This window comes from Terrapene carolina, unplaced genomic scaffold, assembly GCF_002925995.2.
Source record: "Terrapene carolina triunguis isolate 2854851 unplaced genomic scaffold, T_m_triunguis-2.0 Scaffold35022, whole genome shotgun sequence".
In the NCBI taxonomy this organism is placed as follows: domain Eukaryota; kingdom Metazoa; phylum Chordata; order Testudines; family Emydidae; genus Terrapene; species Terrapene triunguis.
This window is the reverse complement of record NW_020699373.1, coordinates 11,944,716-11,969,861: the sequence shown is the minus strand read 5'-3', so window position 1 is coordinate 11,969,861 and position 25,146 is coordinate 11,944,716. Positions and strand designations below refer to the sequence as shown.

General features: G+C 43.9%; 1 protein-coding gene across 1 annotated transcript in view; it reads left to right on the top strand.

The window, feature by feature from the left end:
• The window catches only part of LOC112118934 (glutamate receptor ionotropic, NMDA 3A-like), an 82,633-nt gene that overhangs the window by 54,809 nt on the left and 2,678 nt on the right, over window positions 1–25,146 (top strand). Inside the window, exons 5-7 of the mRNA XM_026646388.1 lie at window positions 1,448–1,593; window positions 3,292–3,407; window positions 10,901–11,052. Coding sequence (XP_026502173.1) covers window positions 1,448–1,593; window positions 3,292–3,407; window positions 10,901–11,052 — 414 coding nt within the window. The remainder of the gene's footprint in view (window positions 1–1,447; window positions 1,594–3,291; window positions 3,408–10,900; window positions 11,053–25,146) is intronic.

Sequence of the window (25,146 nt, the reverse complement as noted above, 5' to 3'; positions counted from 1 at the left end):
CTAGATTGAAGAGCCCATTAGCAAGTATTTATTCCCCATGTAGGTACATAAAAGCTTAAATTTTTAAACAGTGAGGGCAATTAGCCACTAGAACAAGTTACCAAGGTTCATAGTGGATGGTCCAGCACTGGCAATTTTTAAATGAAGATTGGAGGTTTTTCCAAAAGATCTCCTCTAGGAATTATTCCGAGGAAGTTCTAGGGCAGGGGTAGGCAACCTATGGCATGTGTGCCAAAGGTGGCATGTGAGCTGATTTTCAGTGGCACTCACACTGCCCGGGTCCTGGCCACCGCTCCGGGGGGGGGGGAGCTCTGCATTTTAATTTAATTTTAAATGAAGCTTTTTAAACATTTTAAAAACCTTATTTACTTTACATACAACAATAGTTTAGTTATATATTATAGACGTATAGAAAGAGACCTTCTAAAAACGTTAAAATGTATTACTGGCACACGAAACCTTAAATGAGAGTGAATAAATGAAGACTCAGCACACCACTTCTGAAAGGTTGCTGACCCCTGGTCTAGGGCCTAGTGTTCTAGAGAAGGTCAGACTAGATGATCACAATGGTCCCTTCTGGTTTTGAAATCTAAGAATCTCTATGAATGTTCCCCCTCCAAACACCACACCCCACAACTCCCACCGGGTTCACACAGCTCTGCTCTGTTTCCCTTTCCACTTCATGCAGTCACAGTAATCAAGTCACCCCTCAACCTTCTCTTTAAATTAAGCTCATGACCCTTTCCTCAAACCTAGGCTGGACTTCACGTAGAGAACAGAACTGAACCCCACCTGGATGTGGGGTGGTCTCTGGCTCAAGGGGAAATTTTTTCACAACCCTAGAGCAGATCCTAAGAGTATGTAACTGGTTAAGTTGACGTTAACTGGTCCTGAAGATGGTATGCATCTCTGTGATGATCCCATTAAAACACATCATAGGCGCCGACTTCGTGGGTGCTCTGGGGCTGGAGCACCCACAGGGAAAAACTGGTGGGTGCAGAGCAGCTCCCCGCCCGCCCCAGCTCACCTCTGCCTCCACTCCACCTCTGCCTCCTCCCCCGAGCGTGCCGCCGCATCCTGCTTCTCCCATCTCCCTCCCAGCGCTTGCGCTGCAAAACAGCTGTTTCGCGCGGCAAGCCTGGGAGGGAAGGGGGAGGAGGGGGAATGCAGCGCACTTGGGGGAGGAGGCAGGGCCGGGGCGGGGATTTGGGGAGGGGTACAATAGGGGCAGGGAGGGGTGGAGTTAGGGCGGGGACTTGGGGGCAGGGGTGGAGTTGGGGCGGGGGCGCGAGCACCCACCAGCGCAGAAAAAAGTTGGCGCCTGTGAAACACATCTGTAAAATCCGTGTAGCAGTCTTCAGAGCACAGAAGACTGGGCCTGGAATGGAGGTCACTCAACATGAGTAAGACAAATTACTGTGCTGGTCTGTCTTTTCCTGTTTCTTAGCTCCACCACCCTTCCCAGGGATTCCGCTTTGGAACGGTGCGAGAAAGCAGCGCTGAAGATTATGTCAGGCAGAGCTTCCCAGAGATGCACGAGTACATGAGACGGTACAATGTACCTGCAACTCCTGATGGAGTGGAGCACCTGAAGTGAGTCTCTGCATGCTAGCTTCATGTGATAACAGGCTGATCAAAGAGTAATTAATTTCACAGTCCTTGGCTTCACTAAGGCCCTAGTTCAAAGCTCCTTGAAGCTAATGGACATATTTCCAGTTACTTCAATGGGTCTTAGTTATTCTAAGTGTCCGCTGTACATGCTTTCTAGATTCATCCTGCTTTGTATATTTTTTTAAAAGGGTAACAAACTTTGCTTGCCTGGATCATATCCAATTTTCCATTTTCCAAGGCATCAGCAGCATTGCGCTGGCATGGCAGAGCCGGCGAAGAAGGCACAAGCTCATTCTCCATCACTAGAATGGAGCAATGCCAATGTAACAATGACAGCCTGGATAGCACAGAGAGGCATTTACAGTCCTCAGGGAAAGCAGCCCTTTCCATTGCCACTATAGTGCCAAGATGACCCGTCTGCTGCTAACTGGTGGCAAAATAAATCCAGGCAGGTTTCAGTGCTTGGAAGATATTCATTAGGCGGTGGGCACTATCCATGAGGCAGGTGCAAAGTACTGATAAAAACAAACCTTAGAAATCTCCGTGTCTCCCACACAATAGCAATAGGTGGATTGCCCCCAACAGAGATTCCTTAGAAAGATGTATAAAAGAATTAGCCATTAATTTAAATAAGAACATTAGTGACACTAGATCATTCTTATAATTTTCCACCATCAGTCCTCATGCTTCCAGAAAGGTGTGGGCTTTCAAATATGTTTCCCCCACAATGTTTTGCAATTGATTACATACATTGCAAGGTAGGAGGCTGCAATCATGGGCATCATCACCCACAGTTTAGATCCCCTGGTGATCTGTATAACAAAATGCCTCTGATTATATTTTTTAATAATTTTTATGGCGCCCTGGTTGGTTTTCATGATTAACTCCTAAGACACTGCCACATCCCCAGCGGGTGTAATTCAGTATAGTTCCATGGAAGCCAGTGGATCTCTGCCAGTTCGGGATTTGGGCACTTGTTTTTTTCCTTGATTGGATGAGAACACATGCCGCCATTTCCACACATGCCTTCAGTACTTTCAAATTTGCTTTCCATAAAACATTCATACCAGTGAAACTCAGTCATCTAAATGTTCATGGAACACAAATACAAGAGAAAAGCAAGCCTGGATGAAGGACATACATTTTAAAATAGCAGCATGTATCCATGGAAAACCTTTCATAGGGTTTGCCCAGCTCTAATTTTTAAGATAGTGTAGATCGATGTTAGAAGCAGCATAAGGAAACCGAGCGTGAGTGACAACCTTGGAGATTTTTGGTTTCCTCCCCGGTGGTCTTTGTGCTACTGTGCGAGAAACTCAATTTGATTCTCACCCTGTTGCACTTTCCTTCTTCCAGGTCAAAGATATGTCAAGTGAACAGAACTGGTCTGTATATGAATATTCTGCTAGCCAGATCAACCTCTCTGCACATGAACCCTTCAGTCTTTGATATTTAACTCAATTCTGTGTTTATATCAATAGCCCCTGATCCTCATCTTTATTGGGCTTATAAATTAGGTTTTGGCTTGGTTTCGTGTTGGGTTTATATCAGAAGCTTCCTAAAAACTAGATCAAATATATTCCTGGTTTCCAGCCCTGAAACAATCGCTTCTGTATCAATGAACATAACTGTACAGCTTCTCGTATTGATTCTATTTTCTTACTTTGATCTTAAATACAGGCATGATCCAGAGAAACTAGATGCCTTCATCATGGATAAAGCACTCTTAGATTATGAAGTGTCAATAGATGCTGACTGCAAACTTTTGACAGTGGGGAAACCGTTTGCCATTGAAGGTATTTCAGACAGTATCCTTCTCCTTCTGATACATTCTGCCTGCCAACATGGAATGCAGACATCAGAATTAAAGAATATTGGCCAGATTCTGACCCCACTGAACTCAGCAAAACTTCTATAGAATATCAGGGTTGGAAGGGACCTCAGGAGGTCATCTAGTCCAACTCCCTGCTCAAAGCAGGACCAATCCCCAGACAGATTTTTGCCCCAGATCCCTAAATGGCCCCCTCAAGGATTAAATTCACAACCCTGGGTTTAGCAGGCCAATGCTCAAACCACTGAGCTATCCCTCCCCCTGACTATCCATCAACTTCAGTGAAGCCAGGATTTCCCCTTATTTGTCTTTCAATGTTTTCATTTCAGCTTTCAAATCGCTTGTCTATTACATTAACGTACGTTCTCTGTCTCACCGTTATTTATATTGTGGTAGCACCTACGAACCCCACTCAGGGAACCCCATTATGTTAAGCACCGTTCACACACAGAACACGAGTCTCTCTCAAAGAGCTTGCCATCTAAGTATTTCATCTCAGGCTAGTCCTATGTAGGCTAAATAGGAGAATATAGCCTGCTGAAAGGGTGCTTTGTGATTAGGGGAGTGGCTCTTATAAAACAAAATGCTTAGACATGCTCTACAGTAATTGCCCCAAACATTAAAGTAACTCTATGGTAAGTGGTTGAGTCTATTGCTATGGAATGGAGTGGTATTTCTTTATAAAGACAACATCCCCACTGGGATTTATCTGTGCCTATGGGGCTAGTCCTGCTTGCTCCCGTGTGGGAATGGAAAGCCTTGAAGGCATCAGAACCTATCCATGTTGACTGCGCTCGGGACATAGGATGCCGGAGGACTGGTGCAAACGGGATGTGGATGTCTTGCCCCTAGAGCTGTGATCCCCAAGGACTATTTTTTTCATTGTTGCAAGGGAGAGGCAGATAGTTTGATGGTCAATGGCGAGGTAGGTCCACTGGCCATGTCGCCTTGCACTGAAGAGCTACTGTAGCCCTAAAGCAGTGATAAGTGCTTGGTGGTAGTATTTCTACCACATCCACAGTGGATCACCCTGCACCAAGCCTGCGTATGCAGTCTTCCCTCAGGGAATAGAAATTGACCCTGTACTTGGAAAATGCAGTATCTAATGATACCTGTACCACTGTCAGACAGGGGAGACTCGTTTTCACAGTTCAGGATGGAATAACGTAGCTACTGAAAGACTTTTCATCCATAATACTGGCAAATTCAAAAACTCCATTCCCCCTCTGTAGGCACCCCCCCCCTCCAGAATGGATTCCCATAATCCCCCTTTCAAACAGTCAGCTTGATTATTCAGCTGGGGCTCGATTTAAAATAACTAATTCACCCTCTCCAGTTACCTGACCTCTTAAAATGCCAGTATATTAACAGTGACACACAGACAGCTTCACAATGCAGCCGGAAAGCAAAACTTATCAATGAGCCCTGCAAAACACATTAGCAGCTATTACACTTCGGGCTTTGTTTTTGTGATGGATGGGCCATGGAAATGATTTTTCCCCCCTCCTTCCAAGAACAGTCAATCCAGTCGCACCATCACAAGGCGAGGCGACCTCTCCCAGAACGTAAACAGATTCAGGAATTTAACACGGGAAATGAAGCGGATGGAAGCGGAGTAGTTTAATCATTCAATCTAGAGGCATCAAAAATGCCAACCATATAGCAAATCCCTTTTGCTGGAACTGAACAGGGACACTAAGTTGTAGCCATTTTATAGCACACTAGGACATTAAAAAAGCAATCCATTTTTATTTCCCACCAGGGGTTATAATGGTCATAAAATCTGTCTATGCATCAGCAGTTAGGTTTACACTTCATTAAGCGTACATGTGAGAATGACTAGCTTTATGGAGATAGCTACAAAATTACCAAACTTTGAATCCATTGAAGTCAGAAACAGTAAAAATAATAAAATCAGGAACTACAGCTTCTAGCATCAAACTACCACCTATTTATGATGCATATTGTACTGGTTCTTTTGTGCTGTCTTTTGTGGTTTTCCCCACACACGGAGTAGCCATAGACTTCCAGTCTGAACTCCTTATCTTTAAGATTAAGGAAAACAAAAGAACACAAGTAAATGTTCCACCTTGGAACAGTGTGTACATCTCCTCTCTACAGCTAGTATATAGGCTGCAGGAACTTGGAGAAAAACAAACAACCACCACCTCTTATAGTGTACGGTCCATCAGTAGATTTCAAAGCATTTTACAGTCGGAGGTCAGTTTCATTATTCCCATTTTAGAGATGGGAAAATTGAGGCACAGAGCAGGAAAGCGACTTACCCAAGGTCACCTATCAGGCCAATGGCATAGAACTCAAGTCTTCTGAGTCCCAGTGCAGTGGTCTATCATCTGCACACCAACGTTTTTAGAAATGTAAGGTGCAATACACAGATAACAAAGATGCCATCATTTGACATCTATATACCCATCACAATGCTACCTCGCTTCATTGTGTCGCAAGCCACTGGGGCCGCAGACTTCCTGCTGGTAGTCAGTTTGCATCTCCAGCTCTGTCCACAAAATATTTTTGGTACAGTGTTTGTGAGACGAGGCTACACTTTAAAGAGGGTACATCTAAGCTGCGAACCAAAAACCATGGAGCCGCGTGTGTCAAAAGAGTAGTTGTACAGGCAATTGGTAATTTCCTGCCGGCAAATGACAAGGTGCGTGTGCAGTTACTTGTTTAATGTGCACAGTTGTATGCTTCAGTTGCACAAATTAGGGTATTTTAAAAATAAAAAAACAGTGTTTTTTTTTCTAAAATGTGGCATCCAGTAATTAGAATTATTGGGTCTGTTTCTCATTTGCACCAAGGATTTTTTACAGTACTCTGGAAGTGTAAAAGCACCCTCAGGTGGATATAAAATACATGGGTGCCTGTTTAAAGTCTCTTTACCCTGTCAGAGCAGCATAAAAGAATTTTATGTCTACACTGGAGCTGGGAGGTGTAATTCCCAGTTTGGGTTGATATACGCAAGCATTAGTTTGAGCAGCGCTAGCATCTGTGTGTCTACCCGAGCTGGGAATCACAGCTCCCAACTGTGGGTGTAGACATTGCCTGAGTCAGTGTGAATGAGAATCAGGCCCACTGGGTATTGAGCTATTGTGAGGTATAACAATACAATCTTACTGCAATAAAATCTCACAATATCTCAGTACATTTTTAAAATAATTCAGTAAATACTACATGATTCTCCATTGCAGAGTCCAAATACATGTCTGCACCTGTAATATGTGCCTTCTAATCAAGAAATATAGGGCCCGATTCCAGTTTACACCAAGGCCACCTTGTGCTGCTCTGGCAGTGTGAAGTGGCTTCAAAGTGGTTGGAGTCAGGGATGACAATTTCCTGTGGAAAACTAATTTAGGAAGGGGCAGTGGGAACATGGTAAGTGGGGAACATGGAGACCTGGGAGATGGGTCGGAAACAAGAGGAAGCGTGGGCTATAATGGCAGAGAGAAAGGAGGGTCAGGGCAAAGCTGGGAGGCAAGATCAAACCAGTATCTTAGATGCCTATATACAAATGGGAGAAGTATGGGTAATAAGCAGGAAGAACTGGAAGTGCTAATAAATAAATACAACTATGACATTGTTGGCATCACTGAAACTTGGTGGGATAATACACATGATTGGAATGTTGGTGTGGATGGGTACAGCTTGCTCAGGAAGGATAGACAGGGGAAAAAGGGAGGAGGTGTTGCCTTATATATTAAAAATGTACACACTTGGACTGAGATGGAGATGGACATAGGAGACGGAAGTGTTGAGAGTCTCTGGGTTAGGCTAAAAGAGGTAAAAAACAAGGGTGATGTCATGCTAGGAGTCTACTACAGGCCACCTAACCAGGTGGAAGAGGTGGATGAGGCTTTTCTTAAACAACTAACAAAATCATCCAAAGCCCAAGATTTGGTGGTGATGGGGGACTTCAACTATCCAAATATATGTTGGGAAAATAACACAGCAGGGCACAGACTATCCAACAAATTCTTGGACTGCATTGCAGACAACTTTTTATTTCAGAAGGTTGAAAAAGCTACTAGGGAGGAAGCTGTTCTAGAATTGATTTTAACAAATAGGGAGGAACTCGTTGAGAATTTGAAAGTAGAAGGCAGCTTGGGTGAAAGTGATCATGAAAACATAGAGTTTGCAATTCTAAGGAAGGGTAGAAGGGAGTACAGCAAAATAGAGACAATGGATTTCAGGAAGGCGGATTTTGGTAAGCTCAGAGAGCTGATAGATAAGGTCCCATGGGAATCAAGACTGAGGGGAAAAACAACTGAGGAGAGTTGGCAGTTTTTCAAAGAGACACTATTAAGGGCCCAAAAGCAAGCTATTCCGCCGGTTAGGAAAGATAGAAAATGTGGCAAAAGACCACCTTGGCTTAACCACGAGATCTTGCATGATCTAAAAAATAAAAAGGAATCGTATAAAAAATGGAAACTAGGACAAATTACAAAGGATGAATATAGGCAAACAACACAGGAATGCAGGGGCAAGATTAGAAAGGCAAAGGCACAAAATGAGCTCAAACTAGCTACAGGAATAAAGGGAAACAAGAAGACTTTTTATCAATACATTAGAAGCAAGAGGAAGACCAAAGACAGGGTAGGCCCACTGCTCAGTGAGGAGGGAGAAACAGTAACAGGAAACTTGGAAATGGCAGAGATGCTTAATGACTTCTTTGTTTCAGTCTTCACCAAGAAGTCTGAACGAATGCCTAACATAGTGAATGCTGATGGGAAGGGGGTAGGTTTAGCAGATAAAATAAAAAAAGAACAAGTTAAAAATCACTTAGAAAAGTTAGATGCCTGCAAGTCACCAGGGCCTGATGAAATGCATCCTAGAATACTCAAGGAGCTAATAGAGGAGGTATCTGAGCCTCTAGCTATTATCTTTGGAAAATCATGGGAGACGGGAGAGATTCCAGAAGACTGGAAAAGGGCAAAAATAGTGCCCATCTATAAAAAGTGAAATAAAAACAACCCAGGAAACTACAGACCAGTTAGTTTAACTTCTGTGCCAGGGAAGATAATGGAGCAAGTAATTAAGAAAATCATCTGCAAACACTTGGAAGGTGGTAAGGTGATAGGGAACAGCCAGCATGGATTTGTAAAGAACAAACCATGTCAAACCAATCTGATAGCTTTCTTTGATAGGATAACGAGTCTTGTGGATAAGGGAGAAGCTGTGGATGTGGTATACCTAGACTTTAGTAAGGCATTTGATACGGTCTCGCATGATATTCTTATCGATAAACTAGGCAAATACAATTTAGATGGGGCTACTATAATGTGGGTGCATAACTAGTTGGATAACCATACTCAGAGAGTTGTTATTAATGGTTCCCAATCCTGCTGGAAAGGCATAACAAGTGGGGTTCCGCAGGGGTCTGTTTTGGGACCGGCTCTGTTCAATATCTTCATTAACGACTTAGATATTGGCATAGAAAGTACGCTTATTAAGTTTGCAGATGATACCAAACTGGAAGGGATTGCAACTGCTTTGGAGGACAGGGTCATAATTCAAAATGATCTGGACAAATTGGAGAAATGGTCTGAGGTAAACAGGATGAAGTTTAACAAAGACAAATGCAAAGTGCTCCACTTAGGAAGGAACAATCAGTTTTATACATATAGAATGGGAAGACACTGTCTAGGAAGGAGTACGGTAGAAAGGGATCTAGGGGTTATAGTGGACCACAAGCTAAATATGAGTCAACAGTGTGATGCTGTTGCAAAAAAAGCAAACATGATTCTGGGATGCATTAACAGGTGTGTTGTGAGCAAGACACGAGAAGTCATTCTTCCGCTCTACTCTGCGCTGGTTAGGCCTCAACTGGAGTATTGTGTCCAGTTCTGGGCACCGCATTTCAAGAAAGATGTGGAGAAATTGGAGAGGGTCCAGAGAAGAGCAACAAGAATGATTAAAGGTCTTGAGAACATGACCTATGAAGGAAGGCTGAAAGAATTGGGTTTGTTTAGTCTGGAAAAGAGAAGACTAAGAGGGGACATGATAGCAGTTTTCAGGTATCTAAAAGGGTGTCATAAGGAGGAGGGAGAAAACTTGTTCACCTTAGCCTCTAAGGATAGAACAAGAAGCAATGGGCTTGAACTGCAGCAAGGGAGGTTTAGGTTGGACATTAGGAAAAAGTTCCTAACTGTCAGGGTGGTTAAACACTGGAATAAATTGCCTAGGGAGGTTGTGGAATCTCCATCTCTAGAGATATTTAAGAGTAGGTTAGATAAATGTCTATCAGGGATGGTCTAGACAGTATTTGGTCCTGCCATGAGGGCAGGGGACTGGACTCGATGACCTCTCGAGGTTCCTTCCTGTCCTAGAATCTATGAAATACTGGCTTAAATCAGGAAAAATAATTGCATCAGTGTCCATCAAGTTCAGCAAGCATAGAACAAATCTTTTCAAACTTCAGATACATCCATTCAAAACTGAGGAATAGTCTCGGTCTAGCCACTCCATCAAAATTGGTCTTCTGCTACAGAACGCTTTATGACACAATGATCCAGTCTGCAACTCTCACATGCGTCTGATTGCTTAATGCTTCAAGCCTACAGCTCTGCATTGCTGTCATTTTCATATAATCGAATGGTTGTTGAATGTTGTTTATATGAGAGTGGAAACTGAAATTTGAATCAAGACATGTATAACTTCCTTGAGAAAATACCAAACCAAAACATACACAGACGTTCCGAAGTTCAATATTATAATTCTATATATTAGCATTACGCCCACTGCGGTTTTATTTTTTATTTGTACAACCCTAAATTAATCTATGAATATATTGCCTTATGTAACCACAATTTGAATATAGAACTAAAACTAAGTGTAATGTGGTATGCATTAACAAAACAGTTTTTAAAACAGAAAATGCCTTAAACTGCGACTAACTATTTTTTCCCAGGATGGTCAAAACAATGATTTTACCTGGTAAAAAACCACTTTGGTAAATATCATGCCAGCCCGGCTTGGAATTTATTCCCACTTGAAGGCCCTTTTACATTGCCAGAGTGATGTAAAGAGGTCTGGGTATAAATGAGACTGAGGCACATAGCAAATGCATAGAAGAGGCTGTGTTTCTGAAATGAAGGCATTCAGAAAACATTCACATGCATGTTGCAGTATCACTGTGTTGAACTTCTTTGGCTTCTAATTGTGCGCTTTTGTTTTTGCAGGCCTAGTCATTTGCATGAGTAATTGTGTGTGCACAAATGCGGTTTGCATGATCCTGTTTTGCATTGTGAAATCTCATTTGGGTTTGGGCCCCTTCACACTATAGAGGAGTCAATGCACAGCTTTGGACCTGGTTTTTGGACCCTAGAGCAAAGCACAGCACCATGCCACACACAGACCTGAAGAGGATGTGTTGATACCAACTACTCATGGACAACCAAAACCAGCCCAACTAAAAAACCTTGTATTTGTATTTTCTCCTAGGGTACGGCATTGGCCTTCCTCCAAATTCTCCACTGACCTCAAATATATCTGAGCTCATAAGCCAATACAAGTCCCATGGCTTCATGGACGTGCTGCATGACAAGTGGTACAAGGTCGTACCATGTGGGAAAAGAAGTTTTGCGGTCACGGAGGTAAGCAGTCCATTTAGTGGTCATAGAAATGACCGTGTCTGGGGTTTGCACTGACTGCTTATTATTTGGAAGGTTCATGACACATAAACAGACAAGAGTCTCTGGCTGGGTGAGATTACAATCTAAGGCTGGAAGTGGTAGCTCGATGAGCTATGATTACTAATACACCAGTGTGGTAGGGAACAGAGCACAGGGATAACAGGAGTAAGATTGCATGGTTGCATTGGATGGTGATGCTTGCATTACGTAGGTTCTGTACGTGTGTTAGAGCAGAATACAATGTGTAATGTTGCAGCATGTGGTTAGAACAGCAGATTTTGTAGATGCAGGTACACGTTGTTAAGTGGAATCAGTTTAGTGTAGTTGTACAGTGACTAGTTTTAGTTTCACATAGGTCACTCTCTGAAGTAGCTGACAGCAGGAATATCACAGGAAAAAGAACAGACTGGGGGAATCTCAGCTAGTCTATTAATATAACTGTGCCTACTGTGTAACTCAGAGGGTACCTTCTGCTACAAGGATAACAAAGATTTCAGCTAATTACACTTTCTTATTTGCAGATTGGAACTTTAGAACCTAAAAATAGGGGGCTTTAAGCTATCATTGTACGAACAAAGTAAATGCATATTTAATAACTTAGCAAAACTGAAGTATAAAAAGAGGCCAATCCTCAATTGGAGTAATCTGGCGTGACTCTACTGAAATCAACGGATCTAAGCCAATGTTTAGAGCAGCTGAGAATATGGTCCAACGTAGAATAAAAAGACATCTAATATGAATGAGAAGAGAGGTAGTCTTCTTGGGAGAATCTAAGGGTTAAAAGGTTAAAAAGTGAATTCAAGAAATCAAAGTCTTGAGGAACCTAAAAAGAGTTTGTAGTTTTAGAAATTAGCATGTTACGTATATTTTGTTCCAAAGTACTGCACCCTGACACAAGCTATCAAATTTCTGCTCATATGAAGTAAACAGTCATGGATCCACTGTCCCTTCCTCAGCTGATTCAGCCCAACCCTACCCCAGCCCTCAGGGTTACATGGGTATCTGGAAGAGTGACCAGAAAATTCCACACAAGAGCCTGATTTTGTGGAATTTCCATTTCTCCAGTTCTGCCCACGCCCAAAAGATTCAGATGAGCATCTAAATTCCTTGGTCGAACTGAACCACTAAAGCTATTGGAGGTTTATCCATCGCTAATTGTTAATAGCATGTTCTAGAGACTGGCCCAAAGAAAAGCCCAGAAACGAATATCCTCAAACTTTGGTGGAGTGTAGATCTGAATCCGTATCTACATTTTGCAGCTTGCATCAGTGTTTAGTATTTTCATTAATGTCAACATGAACCTAATTAACACTTTTTTAGTTCCCTCAATAAAAACGTATACTTTTGTGTCTCTAATGTTCAGCCAAATTCCAGGAAAATAAATTTCGAGGGGGGGGGTGGCGGGGAGAGAAGCTTAGTCGAGGCAATTTCTGATCCAGTTTATCTGGAAACTATATTAATATCCAAAGGGAAATGTTCTTGGGGAAAGGCCAGGTTTTAATGCAGCATATCGACTCTTGACAGCCTGTTCGTTCTGTGACCTCCTGTTATTTTACATTGGAAAACAAGTCTCTTGAATTAAACCTGATCAAGATTGCCAATAGGCAATGGCAGTTAATTAGCACAAGTTGCTTAAAATTGAAAACCCTTGTCTGCCAGGGACAAACTCGACTTTTGAGTGCTTCCCTATGAAATGTTAAATTGGCTTGTTAAGCTTTTGCATTTTAAAGAGGGCAGTCAAAGCTCAAATACATTTGACAAGTCTCTTTTTGAAGAGTCCTTTGGAAGCTTTGCCATGGAAGCAGGGCAATGTTTGTTTTCAACCCCAGTATAGAACTACATGGAGCGTGGGACCATAATAAGGGAGCTTCATTAAACTGAATTTTAGAGTTCTGATCATGGGATTTAATCATACAAGACTGTAGTTCTGTGGTTGTTAGCAATGGGGGTTTCTTAACGTATACCCAGAAGCCTGAGTATAGAACTCCCCACGGAGCAGGGAATCTCAAGTTTCAGTGAAATGCTCTTTTGCCTCTCCCCCAGTTACATCGACAACAAAATGGATGAACTGAATGACTTCGGTGTCTGATTCACAGAACCCCTAACCTCTGTCTGTCTCCATCTCGTTCTCTCGCCTACTTCCTACTTCTGTGATACAGAAGGGCCAGGGAGCAGTGGTAGAGGGGAAATATATAAGCCCTAGGCTAATTAAGGCATGGTTCCCTGTAGACTAGGGAGGGTTGCTACAGGTTAATTGGAGCACCTGTAGTCAATTAAGGCCCTGTCAGGAACCTAGTAAAACCCCCTGCTTCAGGCAGTCAGAGGAGAAAAGAAAAGACAAGATGACTGGAGCTTGGAGGTGTGTTGTGAGATCTGAAAGAGCAGAGAACCAAAGTAAGGGAGACTCCCTCCCCCAGTGTCTAAGGACTGAGGATAACCCCTCCCAAGGGGGAAGAGGGTACGAAACCCACAGGGATTGCAAGGGGCTGGGACTCAGACCGAGGAGCAAACCCAGACCCCTCCCCTGCTTCCCTCCTCTACCACCTTCCCGGGCCACTAGCGGGGCCTTTGGCGCCCAAGAGCAGGGGCAACGGGTGGGGTTTTAGGGTCCCCCCCCCCAAAAAAAGCGCAGAACCCACCATATGAACATCGGCCATCTTGTCACAAGACCTATAGGGTCCACCAGCTGGCAATATGCCATACAGATCACAACTCTCATCTCTGCTGTTAAAAATACATTGGAACTGCTGAACATGGATTTTTCCCGTCTTCTTTCCACTTTCACCCACACAGATGCATTGACATGCAGCCCCAGGAGGGCTGTTCAGACCTTGCACTACATGAAGCATGGCCAGCTCTCTTCATGAAAGTGAACTGAATAGAATCAGAGTCCACTGGCATTCTGATGGCAATGCAGCTCTCACAGACGGACTGACAGATGTCTAGAAGACTGTCGTCATTAAACCCCCTTGTTCATTTTGAAAGCTTCAGTGATGTAGGTGGGCAAGGGACTCACCATCATACTGAAGTAGGGTTCTAATGGGCAAGAGACAGGGCTGGAGACATACCTCGTTGTCAGGAGCCTCTGAAGAAATTAATGCAGTCCAAGGCTATGTTAACTTTGACTTTTGAAACAATAGTTGTACAGCCACATAACCTATTCTTTAGTGTCAGGCAGAATAGATCTCAGGAGTGTGACATGTTGCTACGTGTTTTCTCCTCCGCAAGTCAACCATCACAGCATTTCACACCCATCCAAATCCAACAAAAAACAAAACAAAAAAAAGCCTCCCAAAGTTTTTAGTGATCCAGACAATTTTTGGATGAATATATTAGACGGGTACAGACAAAAGCAGAAACCACCTGAAACCCAAAGATGTAAGATCTGCACCACACCATATCTAGAGCATTTTATTTGCATGTGTAGGGTCTAGAGAGAGAGTGGGGATATAAGGAACCTTACCTGTGGCATCAGTATCTCATTGAGCCAACTGAATTCCAGAATCAGACTTTTGGCTAGAGATAGAATTCAGATCCAGATTTTAAGCATCCCCAACATTAGTCAGTTCTGCAATTTTGGCCGCAGTTTCTTTCTACTTTTCTCAAGAGGCTCTTGTTTGCGGGGGCATTTCTCAGGCCCTCAAGATTGTCTCTAAAATCTCAGGACTTTTGGCTGTGCCACCATAAGACTGACAGTGAATAGATTAGAAGAGGGAAAGATAGATAGGACCTGCCCAGGCAAGCTGCGGAGAAGACGCTCCTTGAGTCTTGCTATTTTCTAGATTCATTTAAAATCATTTATTTGATGTCTTTTTTTTTTAAGGGTGGGAGAGCATCAGTTAAGAGGGGTCATGTTGGTCTTTCCTCTTGCCCACTGTAAACATGCATGGATAGATCAAGACATTAAGAACTACAGCACATAATTACCTCAATAGAGACAACTAGTGGCTATAACATGAAAAAGGTTCCACATATCTTTGTTGAAGGAACATTACATACATGCTTTTTAGGTGCTACTTGTACTCAGTTAATGTGGGATGAATCAGGAAGGAAAGCACACAATTTGTTGACCTGGAATGGATGAAATAGCAACCTGAAATCAGCAGATATTGAGAGAGACTAAATATTGAAACCATGTCATTCTTGTCATTTTTCTGATTCTAACCAGTTTAAACACACAAAACTAATAAGAGAAGTGCTCCTGCACATCCATCTACTGTCAACACTGCAGTAACATTGCGACTGATCCAAAGCCCACTGAAATCAATGATATTCATGAGGTTGCAATCAAGCACTTTATGTAGTTTTAGCCCAGTCCTGTGTGATGCTAAGAGACCTGGGTCAGGATCATTGGGTCCTATGGTAACAGCTCAGACCATATCTGTCTGAGGCAGGTAGAAATGGTGGCATTATCAAAGCAGGCAAAGATTCCCAATGGCCTGCTAAGAATATGAATATGAGAAGAGATAAGGGAAGAGTGGGGAGAAACGTCTGCAAAAATTTTCTCCAGTTCAAAAGAGCATTTCAGTTTGACTGTGTTCGCAACCTGTGTGTGTTTCCTTTCTGCGAATCTTCAAATACGTCAGCTTTACTAGCTTTGTCACAATTCCAGGGTGAGCTGCACTTCAGACCCCTTTTAGTCCCTCTTGAGCGCACCCTTCGGGTGACACTTCCCCTCTCTCACTTCCCCTCAGGGGCGGCTCCAGGCACCAGCGCAGCAAGCGCGTGCCTGGGGTTGCCAGCCGCGGGGGGCGGCAGTCAGGCAGCGTTCAGCGGCATGCCTCCGGGAGGTCCGCCAGTCCCGCAGTTTCGTTGGCAATTCGGCGGCAGGTACACCGAAGGCGCGGGACCGGCAGATCACCTGCAGAAACACCGCCGAATCCGCATGACCAGCCGTGCTTGGGGCAGCAAAAAACATAGAGCTGCCCCTGCTTCCCCTTGCAGGGGACTCTCAGTGGCCGCCCGCCCCCAGCTCCCAACAGCACTAACCCAACAGGCTAAACTGTGTTGGGCACCTTTGAGCACTTTGCCTCCAGGGGCCTGTGACTTAACCAGCGAGCTGGTTAAAGTGACTCAAAAATCGCTTCTTCACAACCAAGCATTAGTCAGTCACCCAGAGCACATAGCAAGCAGAGAGAAGGGATAAACAACAAAAGGCCTCTATGCCTGGCTCCTTCCTGCACTTTATTCTCTCCTTGCCAGTGTTGGATAAGTTCCACTCAGGCCAGACCTTCCTACTTCTAGGCATGGAGTGACAGACCCCTGCAGCTTTCTCTGTCTCTGTGTCAGAGACTCCTCTCCAGCCACCGCTGACTACTCAACCCTAGACCAGGATCTTTACAGTTTTAGTATCTCCTTTGACCCTGTTTTTGGGCCTGGGAAGACTAGACCTTGCTAGCCTCGCTGGAGCATTCCCCAGTTAGATTTAAGCTCTCTGGGGCAGAGACTGTATCTTTGTTCTGTTTGTACAGCACCCAGAACAATGGGGTCCTGTTCCATGATTGGGACTCCTAGGTACCACGGTAATACACATAAAAATAATGATCACACCATGACCATGGTTTCCTCCAGGACCTTACCTATTCTCCAACTATATTTTATCTTTGCCACTGTTGCATTTGCTGTTTGTTTTCCCCCCTACCAGCATCCTTTAAGTAAACTCTTTGCAGTCAGACAGGATAATAGCAAACAGATAAACTGAGGTGCATAAGACTTTCATAAAAAAAAAGCAGATAACTCCCTCATTCTTCATATGTGTAATATTTTTAACCTGAATGCTGGAATTTTCTATGAAAACTTTAACATATTTTATTACAATGACATTAATATACATGTAAAATTCATGCTTTCTTAAATATTTTCCCAGCACAATGCTTTATTAATAGAGCTGTGAAACACCTTTGCAATTAAGGCGGAGACCCTGTGACATCTGCCTGCAGGGTCGGCTCTAGGTTTTTTGCCAGCCCAAGCAAAAAACAAACAAACAAAATAAAAAGCCCACCCGGAATGCCGCCCCTGGAATTTTGCCGCCCCAATCACATGCTTGGTTTGCTGGTCCTGTCTGCCTGGTTTGGGTTGTAATGACTAATTCAAAACTTAGACTACGTTCTTGGAGAAATTCACCAAAATTGCCAAAACGTTTGAGCAAATCTGGGCCCAGTCTCCAGCAGATGCAGGGTGATTTATGGTTTCATAAAGAAGAATCATAGAAGATTAGAGTTGGAAGAGACCTCAGGAGGTCATCTAGTCTAACCCCCTGCTCAAAGCAGGACCAACCCCAACTAAATCATCCCAGCCAGGGCTCTGTCAAGCCGGGCCTTAAAAACCTCTAAGGAAGGAGATTCCACCACCTCCCTAGGTAACCCATTCCAGTGCTTCACCACCCTCCTAGTGAAATAGTGTTTCCTAATATCCAACCTAGACCTCCCCCACTGCAACTTGAGACCATTGCTCCGTGTTCTGTCATCTGCCACCACTGAGAACAGCCAAGTTCCATCCTCTTTGGAACCCGCCTTCAGGTAGTTGAAAGCTGCTATCAAATCCCCCCTCATTCTTCTCTTCTGCAGACTAAATAAGCCCAGTTCCCTCAGCCTCTCCTCATAAATCATATGCCCCAGCTGCCTAATCATTTTCGTTGCCTTCCATTGGACTCTCTCCAATTTGTCCACACCCTTTCTGTAGTGGGGGGCCCAAAACTGGACACAATACTCCAGATGTGGCCTCACCAGTGCCGAATAGAGGGGAATAATCACTTCCCTCGATCTGCTGGCAAAGCTCCTACTAATGCAGCCCAATATGTCGTTAGCCTTTTTTACAACAAGGGCACACTGTTGACTCTATTCAGCTTCTCATCCCCTGTAATCCCCAGGTCCTTTTCTGCAGAACTGCTACTTAGCCAGTTGGTCCCCAGCCTGTAGCAGTGCATGGGATTCTTCCATCCTAAGTGCAAGACTCTGCACTTGTCCTTGTTGAACCTCATCAGATTTCTTTTGGCCCAATCCTCCAATTTGTCTAGGTCACTCTGGACCCTATCCCTACCCTCCAGCGTAGCTACCTCTCCCCCCAACTTAGCATCATCCGTGAACTTGCTGAGGGTGCAATCCATCCCATCATCCAGATCATTAATGAAGATGTTGAACAAAACCGGCCCCAGGACTGACCCCTGGGGCCCTCCACTTGATACCGGCTGCCAACTAGACATTGAACCATTGATCACTACCCATTGAGCCCGACAATCTAGCCAGCTTTCTATTCACTTTATAGTCCATTCATCCAATTCATACTACTTTAACTTGCTGGCAAGAATACTGTGGAAGACCATATCAAAAGCTTTGCTAAAGTCAAGATATATCACGTCCACTGCTTTCCCCTCATCCACAGAGCCAGTTATCTCATCATAAAAGGCAATCAGGTTGGTCAGGAGTGACTTGCCCTTGGTGAATCCATGTTGACTGTTCCTAGTCACCTTCCTCTCCTCCAAGTGCTTCAAAATGGATTCCTTGAGGACCTGCTCCATGATTTTTTCGGGGACTGAGGTGAGGCTGACCAGTCTGTAGCTCCCTGGATTCTCCTTCTTCCCTTTTTTAAAGAAGGGCACTATATTTGCCTTTTTCCAATCATCCGGGACCTCCCACAATCAACACAAGTTTTCAAAGATAATGGCCAATGATTCTGCAATCACATCAGCCAACTGCCTCAGCACCCTCCGATGTATTAGATCCGGATGCATAGACTTGGGCATGTCCAGCTTTTTAAATAGTCCTTAACCTGTTCTTTCACCACTGAGGGCTGCTCACCTCCTCCTCATACTATGTTGCCCAGTGCAGCAGTTTGGGAGCTGACTTATCTGTGAAGACTGAGGCAAAAAAAGCATTGAGTCACTAGGTTGCTTCCCCCATTCAGTAAGGGTGCCACACTTTCCCTGACCACCTTCTTGTTGCTAACATACCTATAGAAACCCTTCGTGTTACCCTTCATATCCCTTGCTAGCTGCAACTCCAGTTGTGCTTTTGCCTTCCTGATTACACCCCTGCATGCTCGAGCAATATTTTTATACTCCTCCCTAGTCATCTGTCCATGTTTCCACTTCTTGTAAGCTTCCTTTTTAAGTTTAAGCTCACTGAAGATTTCTCTGTTAAGCCAAGCTGGTCGCCTGCCATATTTGCTATTCTTTCTGCACATCAGGATGCGTTGATCCGGCACCCTCAATAAGGTTTCTTTAAAATACAGCCAGCTCTCCTGGACTCCTTTCCCCCTCAATTAGCCTCCCAGGGGATCCTGCCCATCAGCTCCCTGAGGGAGTCAAAGTCTGCTTTTCTGAAGTCCAGGGTCTGTATTCTGCTGCCTTCCTTCCTTCCTTTTGTCAGGATCCTGAACTCAATAATCTCATGGTCACTGCTGCCCAGGTTGCCACCCACTTCTACTTCCCCTACCAAGTTTTCCCTGTTTGTGAGCAGCAGGTCAAGAGGAGCACGGCCCCTGGTTGGTTCCTCCAGCACTTGCACCAGGAAGTTGTCCCCAACCCTCTCCAAAACCTCCTGGATTGTCTGTGCACTGCTGTATTGCTCTCCCAGCAGATGTCAGGGGGATTGAAGTCCTGCATGAGAACTAGGGCCTGTGATCTGGAAACTTCTGTTAGTTGTCCAAAGAAAGCTTCGGCAAATGCAAATGCATGACAGCTATGCAAATCTTGTGTTTGCCGTTTCCCCAGGTCATCGTGAGGTGGGCAGTTCACTTGGATCAACATAAAAGAACTTGTTTGCTTGAACCATTGTAAACAAACTACTGCATTTCATGTGGTTCTCGCTATTGCCTCCCTGTGCATTAGGTAAGTGAGGCAAACCCAAAACAGGAGTGGTTTATAAAGAACAGGAACATGTGAAGATTCAGAATTGTTCCTCCTTCTCTTAAGAGTGCACAATGGCCCAAGCAGCAGAGCTTACCAGAGAAACAGCAGCTTTCAGGGAGTCAGAGAACTGGTAACACTAGGGCCCTTCTTCATGGCCCATCAGACAGTCCTCAGAATAATTCTCCATTCCCATGGTGTGAATTCAGCTAGCCCCTGTGCAACCTATCCTGGCTGAAAGAGGGTGATCTTTAATTAATAGGATGTTACTCATCATGTATAGTCCACACTGAGACCTAGACAGTGAATGGCTTCATATTTTTATTGCTTTTGGATGAATATTTGGCCAGCTACACATTGCACGTCAATTAAGAATAGTAGCATAAAATGGAATATACATAAGTGAAATATTGATCAATATGGCCCCTAAACTAATGAAATATCCATCTTCCTATTTTGTCATCACTCCTGTAGGATATTACCAAACCTTATCCATCTGCCACTTCTGTACTTTTGGGGATTAATTTCTCTTTAGATTCATTTCAAGATTTTTCTTCCTACTCATCATTCTTGTCTCATCTTACCTTCAGGACCTGTTCTTTCCAGTGGCAGAGGTGGCTGTCTGCCCCTTCCACCTCCCCTTATTTGGCAGCTCCTTGGTCATTTAAAATGACATTAGAAAACAGTCGTCTTGGAAAGGCACAAGCCAAACTGAGTCTGGGGACATTTGAATGCCTCGAAATGCAGGAGGGAAATCACAGGAAGGAGTTTGGTGGCCCAGAGGTTGGTAGCCTCTTTACCTTCCTTGACCTTTAGAAGCACCCTCAGTAGAAGTGCTCACAGGGGTTATGTTATCATGTCGGTCAATGCTGGCTAGCACCAGAAAATCATTCTTGGAAGACCTGCCTTGTAGAGGCTCCTATGAATGACTTAATTGACTCACATTGCCTGATACACTTACTAGTAAGTGTCATTATCTGTAAGGTATTCTTCATTATCTCTAAATCATGGAAAAAGCAAATGAGCCTAGTATCTGAGTCATCTCAGGTCCAAATTGGCATAGGCAGCAGTTAAATTAAGTCTGAGTGTCCCATTCTAGCCTTGAATGAATTTTTCTATACTGAAAAAAATCAAGTCTCTGGCGAGGGTAGAACAAAGACTAGGATGGAAGGATTCATAATGATCAGGGTTCAGCAGCATGGGTCAAGCTATGTGACAGAGCCTGCAAAATATTTGCACGTTATTCCTGGCTCTAACCGTTGCAGCGAGACTCATTGCCCTGTTTACACTACACTTTTGCCCTCAAAAGTCTCACCATTGCAACCACCAATACCACTCAGCAATGGGACCAACAATAGAAGCCCTGTTGCAGACAAAGGGCTAGTTTATACTCCATTGAGAGTTCGGTTTGTTCTCTCTCTTTCCTGTGGCATTCTTTTAGGACTAGGATATTTGAGGGACTCGGGGTTGGATAGCAAGTGTTTTCTCTGCGGGAATCTCTTGTTAGTTGCATGGCTTCCTTCCATTTGAATAATTTCTTGGGAGGTTCTCTCTTGTTTAATTGAATGCTGAGCTTGATTTCCCTCCTTAAATTTATCTCGATTTGATTACCCAAAATCTCATCCTGGTTTATTGGACAAAGTTTGCACGGGCTGTATTTTTACATGGAGTAATTATTGCATGTGCCATTGAAGAAGGGGTGTGGATGTCTCAACAGCGTAGTAATGGGCTTTAGAGCCTTTCTTCTCTAGGAAACCAGTTCAGCTCAAGCTCAGGAGTGATTGAAGGGTATTTCTCTCTACAGTCTGTTTGGTGGCCCATGTACAGTAAGTTAGTTCTCTCAGTCCTGCTATTCCTAGACAGGTGTCAATGTCACCAAACCATCCCTCTAGGTGGAAGGAAGGACAAAGATTGAATGATGAAACTTCTTGTCCCCTGGGATCTCGAGAGATGGTCACTTCAGGTTAGGGTTAGGGGGAGATACATGGACTCCCATGGTGAGTAACTGTCTGAAAAACAGGCGGACACTGAGATTATATCTACACTACAATACAAAGCCCACGGCACCAAGTCTCAGAGCCCAGGTCAATTGACTCAGGCTTGCAGGGTTTGGGCGTGGGGCTAAAAATTGCAGTGTAGACAGAGAGCCTGTGCTCCAGTCGAGCCCCGAGACCCACCCCACTCACCAGGTCTCAGAGCCTGGGCTCCAGCCCGAGCCCACACATCTTCCTTGCAATTTTTAGCCCTGCAGCCTGAGCCCCATGATCCCAAGTCAGCTGACCTGGGCCAGCCATGCCACAGGTCTTCCATTGCAGTGTAGACAAACCATGGCAGGTTCTGTGGAGGAGTCAGAAAGAACCAGGCTTTTCCAGATCCAGGGAATGGTAAGCCTGAGAACGGGCCAGAGAGATGTGTACTCTGATTTATTGCTTTTAAGATACGTTTTCTCTGAAATGCTTTTGTTCTAAGTCAATAATATTTTGCTGGAAGGAGGCAGCTGGATCACAACAGTTCGATTCAACCTGAACCATTTTTTTTTCAAAATTGCCAGCCAACCTAAGGGGGGGGGGGAAATCAATTATTCACCCAGCTCTGCATATATGAGTATTAAGTCTGCTGACTGGGAAAGCGAGGAAGAGCTTAAAAGAATACACTGGAAAATTGATGACAGATTTGGATTTCAAGCAGCTTGTTCAAACTGAACAAGGACTTTCCTTTCCTAAAAAGCAAGTGGTCTCACTTAGCTCATTACTTAATGAATCAGGCAAAGATGCTGCACCTCATTCATCAGCAGGTGATGCTAAGGACGTGATCTTGGATTTCAAAGCGAGGGCTGATGGAGTGTTCGTTCTCATTCCTTTCTCCCTTATTGAGAGGGACTGGATTATGGATTTGGCTGGGAAGAAGAGAGATTTGTCATCAAAGTCCATGGATATTTTTCCAGACCGATGTTGAACTACTGAGAGCAAGACAGACATTTGTTTCTCTAAGGAAATACTTGAGGCCAGGCTGGCTTCAATGGAGTTACTCAGATTTGTACCAGCTGAAGAGCTGGCCCTTCAAGTCTCAGGCCTAGATCCTTAAAGGCATTTAGGTGCCTAACTCCCATTGCAATAAACGGCAATTGGACACCTCAGTACCTTTGAGGATCTGGACCTCAGTGCTGTGGCTACTGTTCTTGACCATGCCAAATTAAGGATGACCTACATAAATGGGGCTAAACATATATTTGTGACTTTGATGCAACATCCTTTCCAAGAGCACACAGAGTAACCAGCACACATGGGGCCCCATGGAAGTGAAGGAAGGATGCTTTAATGATTAAGCACAGAACTAGGCTTCAGGAGATCTGCCTTCTCTGCCACTATCTTCCTGCAGCCACAGGCGTGTCATTTAACCTCTGTGTGCCTCAGCTTACCCCCTCTGAAGTGGGGGATAATGATTCCTACCTCACAGAGGTATGAAAGTTAAGCCACTGATCCTTGTCAAACACGTTAAGGTCCTGGGGTGGAAGATGCTATAGAAAGGATATTACTTATTATAGTTATTACAAAGACATCAATAGTGCTGCTGTTTAGCCCTCAACAGCAAATCATCATGGAATGCAATAAAGCTGCTGTATACAGCCGTCTTGGTCCCAGGATATTAGAGACACAAGGTGACCTGAAGACGAGCTCTGTGGAAACTCAAAAGCTTGTGTCTCTCACCAACAGAAGTTGGTCCAGTAGAAGATATCACCTCACCCACCTTGTCTCTGTAATAAAGCTGCTGGGAAGTCTTGCAAAGAAGACTCATGAGGTTTGTAAACAGTCAAGGTTGGTCCATTGATAGCAGACTGAGATTAGCCATCAAATCTAATACAGCCAAGAGGAGGGAGGAGGACACCAGCATGATTTCCTTTAGCAGGAAGGTAAGAGGACTTGTTGATTTTCCAGGCAAAGCTTAAAGGAATATCTAGACTGCTGCTGATTCTCAGCTCTCCTCCCGACCTTGATATTTTTGTCTGCTTACGTGTGACTTGTGGCATTGAGTGCACAGAACCATTAAACACAAACCATCAGCTTTTAAAAAAGGAAAATGCACATGTGCACACACAAAACTAGAAAAGTTATCATTTTGCAAGGAATTGCAGGGGAGGGATTAGTACGTCTCTCTCTCCAAGGATGTATAAATAGGTGGATACAGACTTTCCTAATTCTTGCATTTCTACACCTTTCTAACTGCAGTTTTGCCCATTACTTAGCAGCAAACAGTTTGGAGAGAGTAATGAAAAGCATCATACCTCCATGGCCATCTTTTGGGCAGAGTTGTCACTTGAGTGCCCACTATGGTTGCTCAGAACTTCATAGCTACAGCAGGGATAGATTTCAGAACCTCTTGCTCCCAAAACACAGCTACTACCACTTGAACTTGGGTTGTAAACTCTTTGAGGCAGAGACTGTCTTTTTGTTCTGTGGATGTACAGTACCTAGCACACTGGGTCCTGGTCTAGATCTGTGGCTTCTAGGTGCTACTGCAATACAAACATTATACAAATAAAAATATGGGAATTTCTGCTGGCAGTATAGGACCTATGAGACACAGTTGTACATTTCAATCCTGCTCAGAAGAGAGCTGTGATATAGAAAAAACGGTTTATTCAATTCTGTCTGTTCTGTCTGAAAATAGAGCTGAACATGTATGCATTATACACAAAAAGTCCTGTGGCACCTTACAGACTAATGGATGTATTGGAGCATAAGCTTTTGTGGGTGAATACATGCGTCTGACGAAGTGGGCATTCACCCACGAAAGCTTATGCTCCAATACATCTGTTAGTCTATAAGGGGCCACAGGACTCTTTGTAGCTTTTTACAGATCCAGACTAACACGTCTACCCCTCTGATACTTGGCATTATACACAGTGAGCAGTGAAGCTTGGCGTTCTGCTATGCGGTGATGTAAAATGAGACCACAACGTATAATACGATGCACTGTATCTCTGTTGTCTTGATTTATGTGTTGTGCAGTATAAACCGCTAAGAAAATTAGCAATTTATAATAGTTCGCACACCTGTTATTGTGTTGAATCATTTCATACTCTCCAAGCCAAAGTGTGGTAATTATTTTCTCCCCCTCCTACTTGTCCTGTTTAACTTATTCCTAAAATTTATCTCTAAAGTGTGGCCTTTGATGGGTGGCTGCTTCATTGTGTTTATCTTCTTTTTATC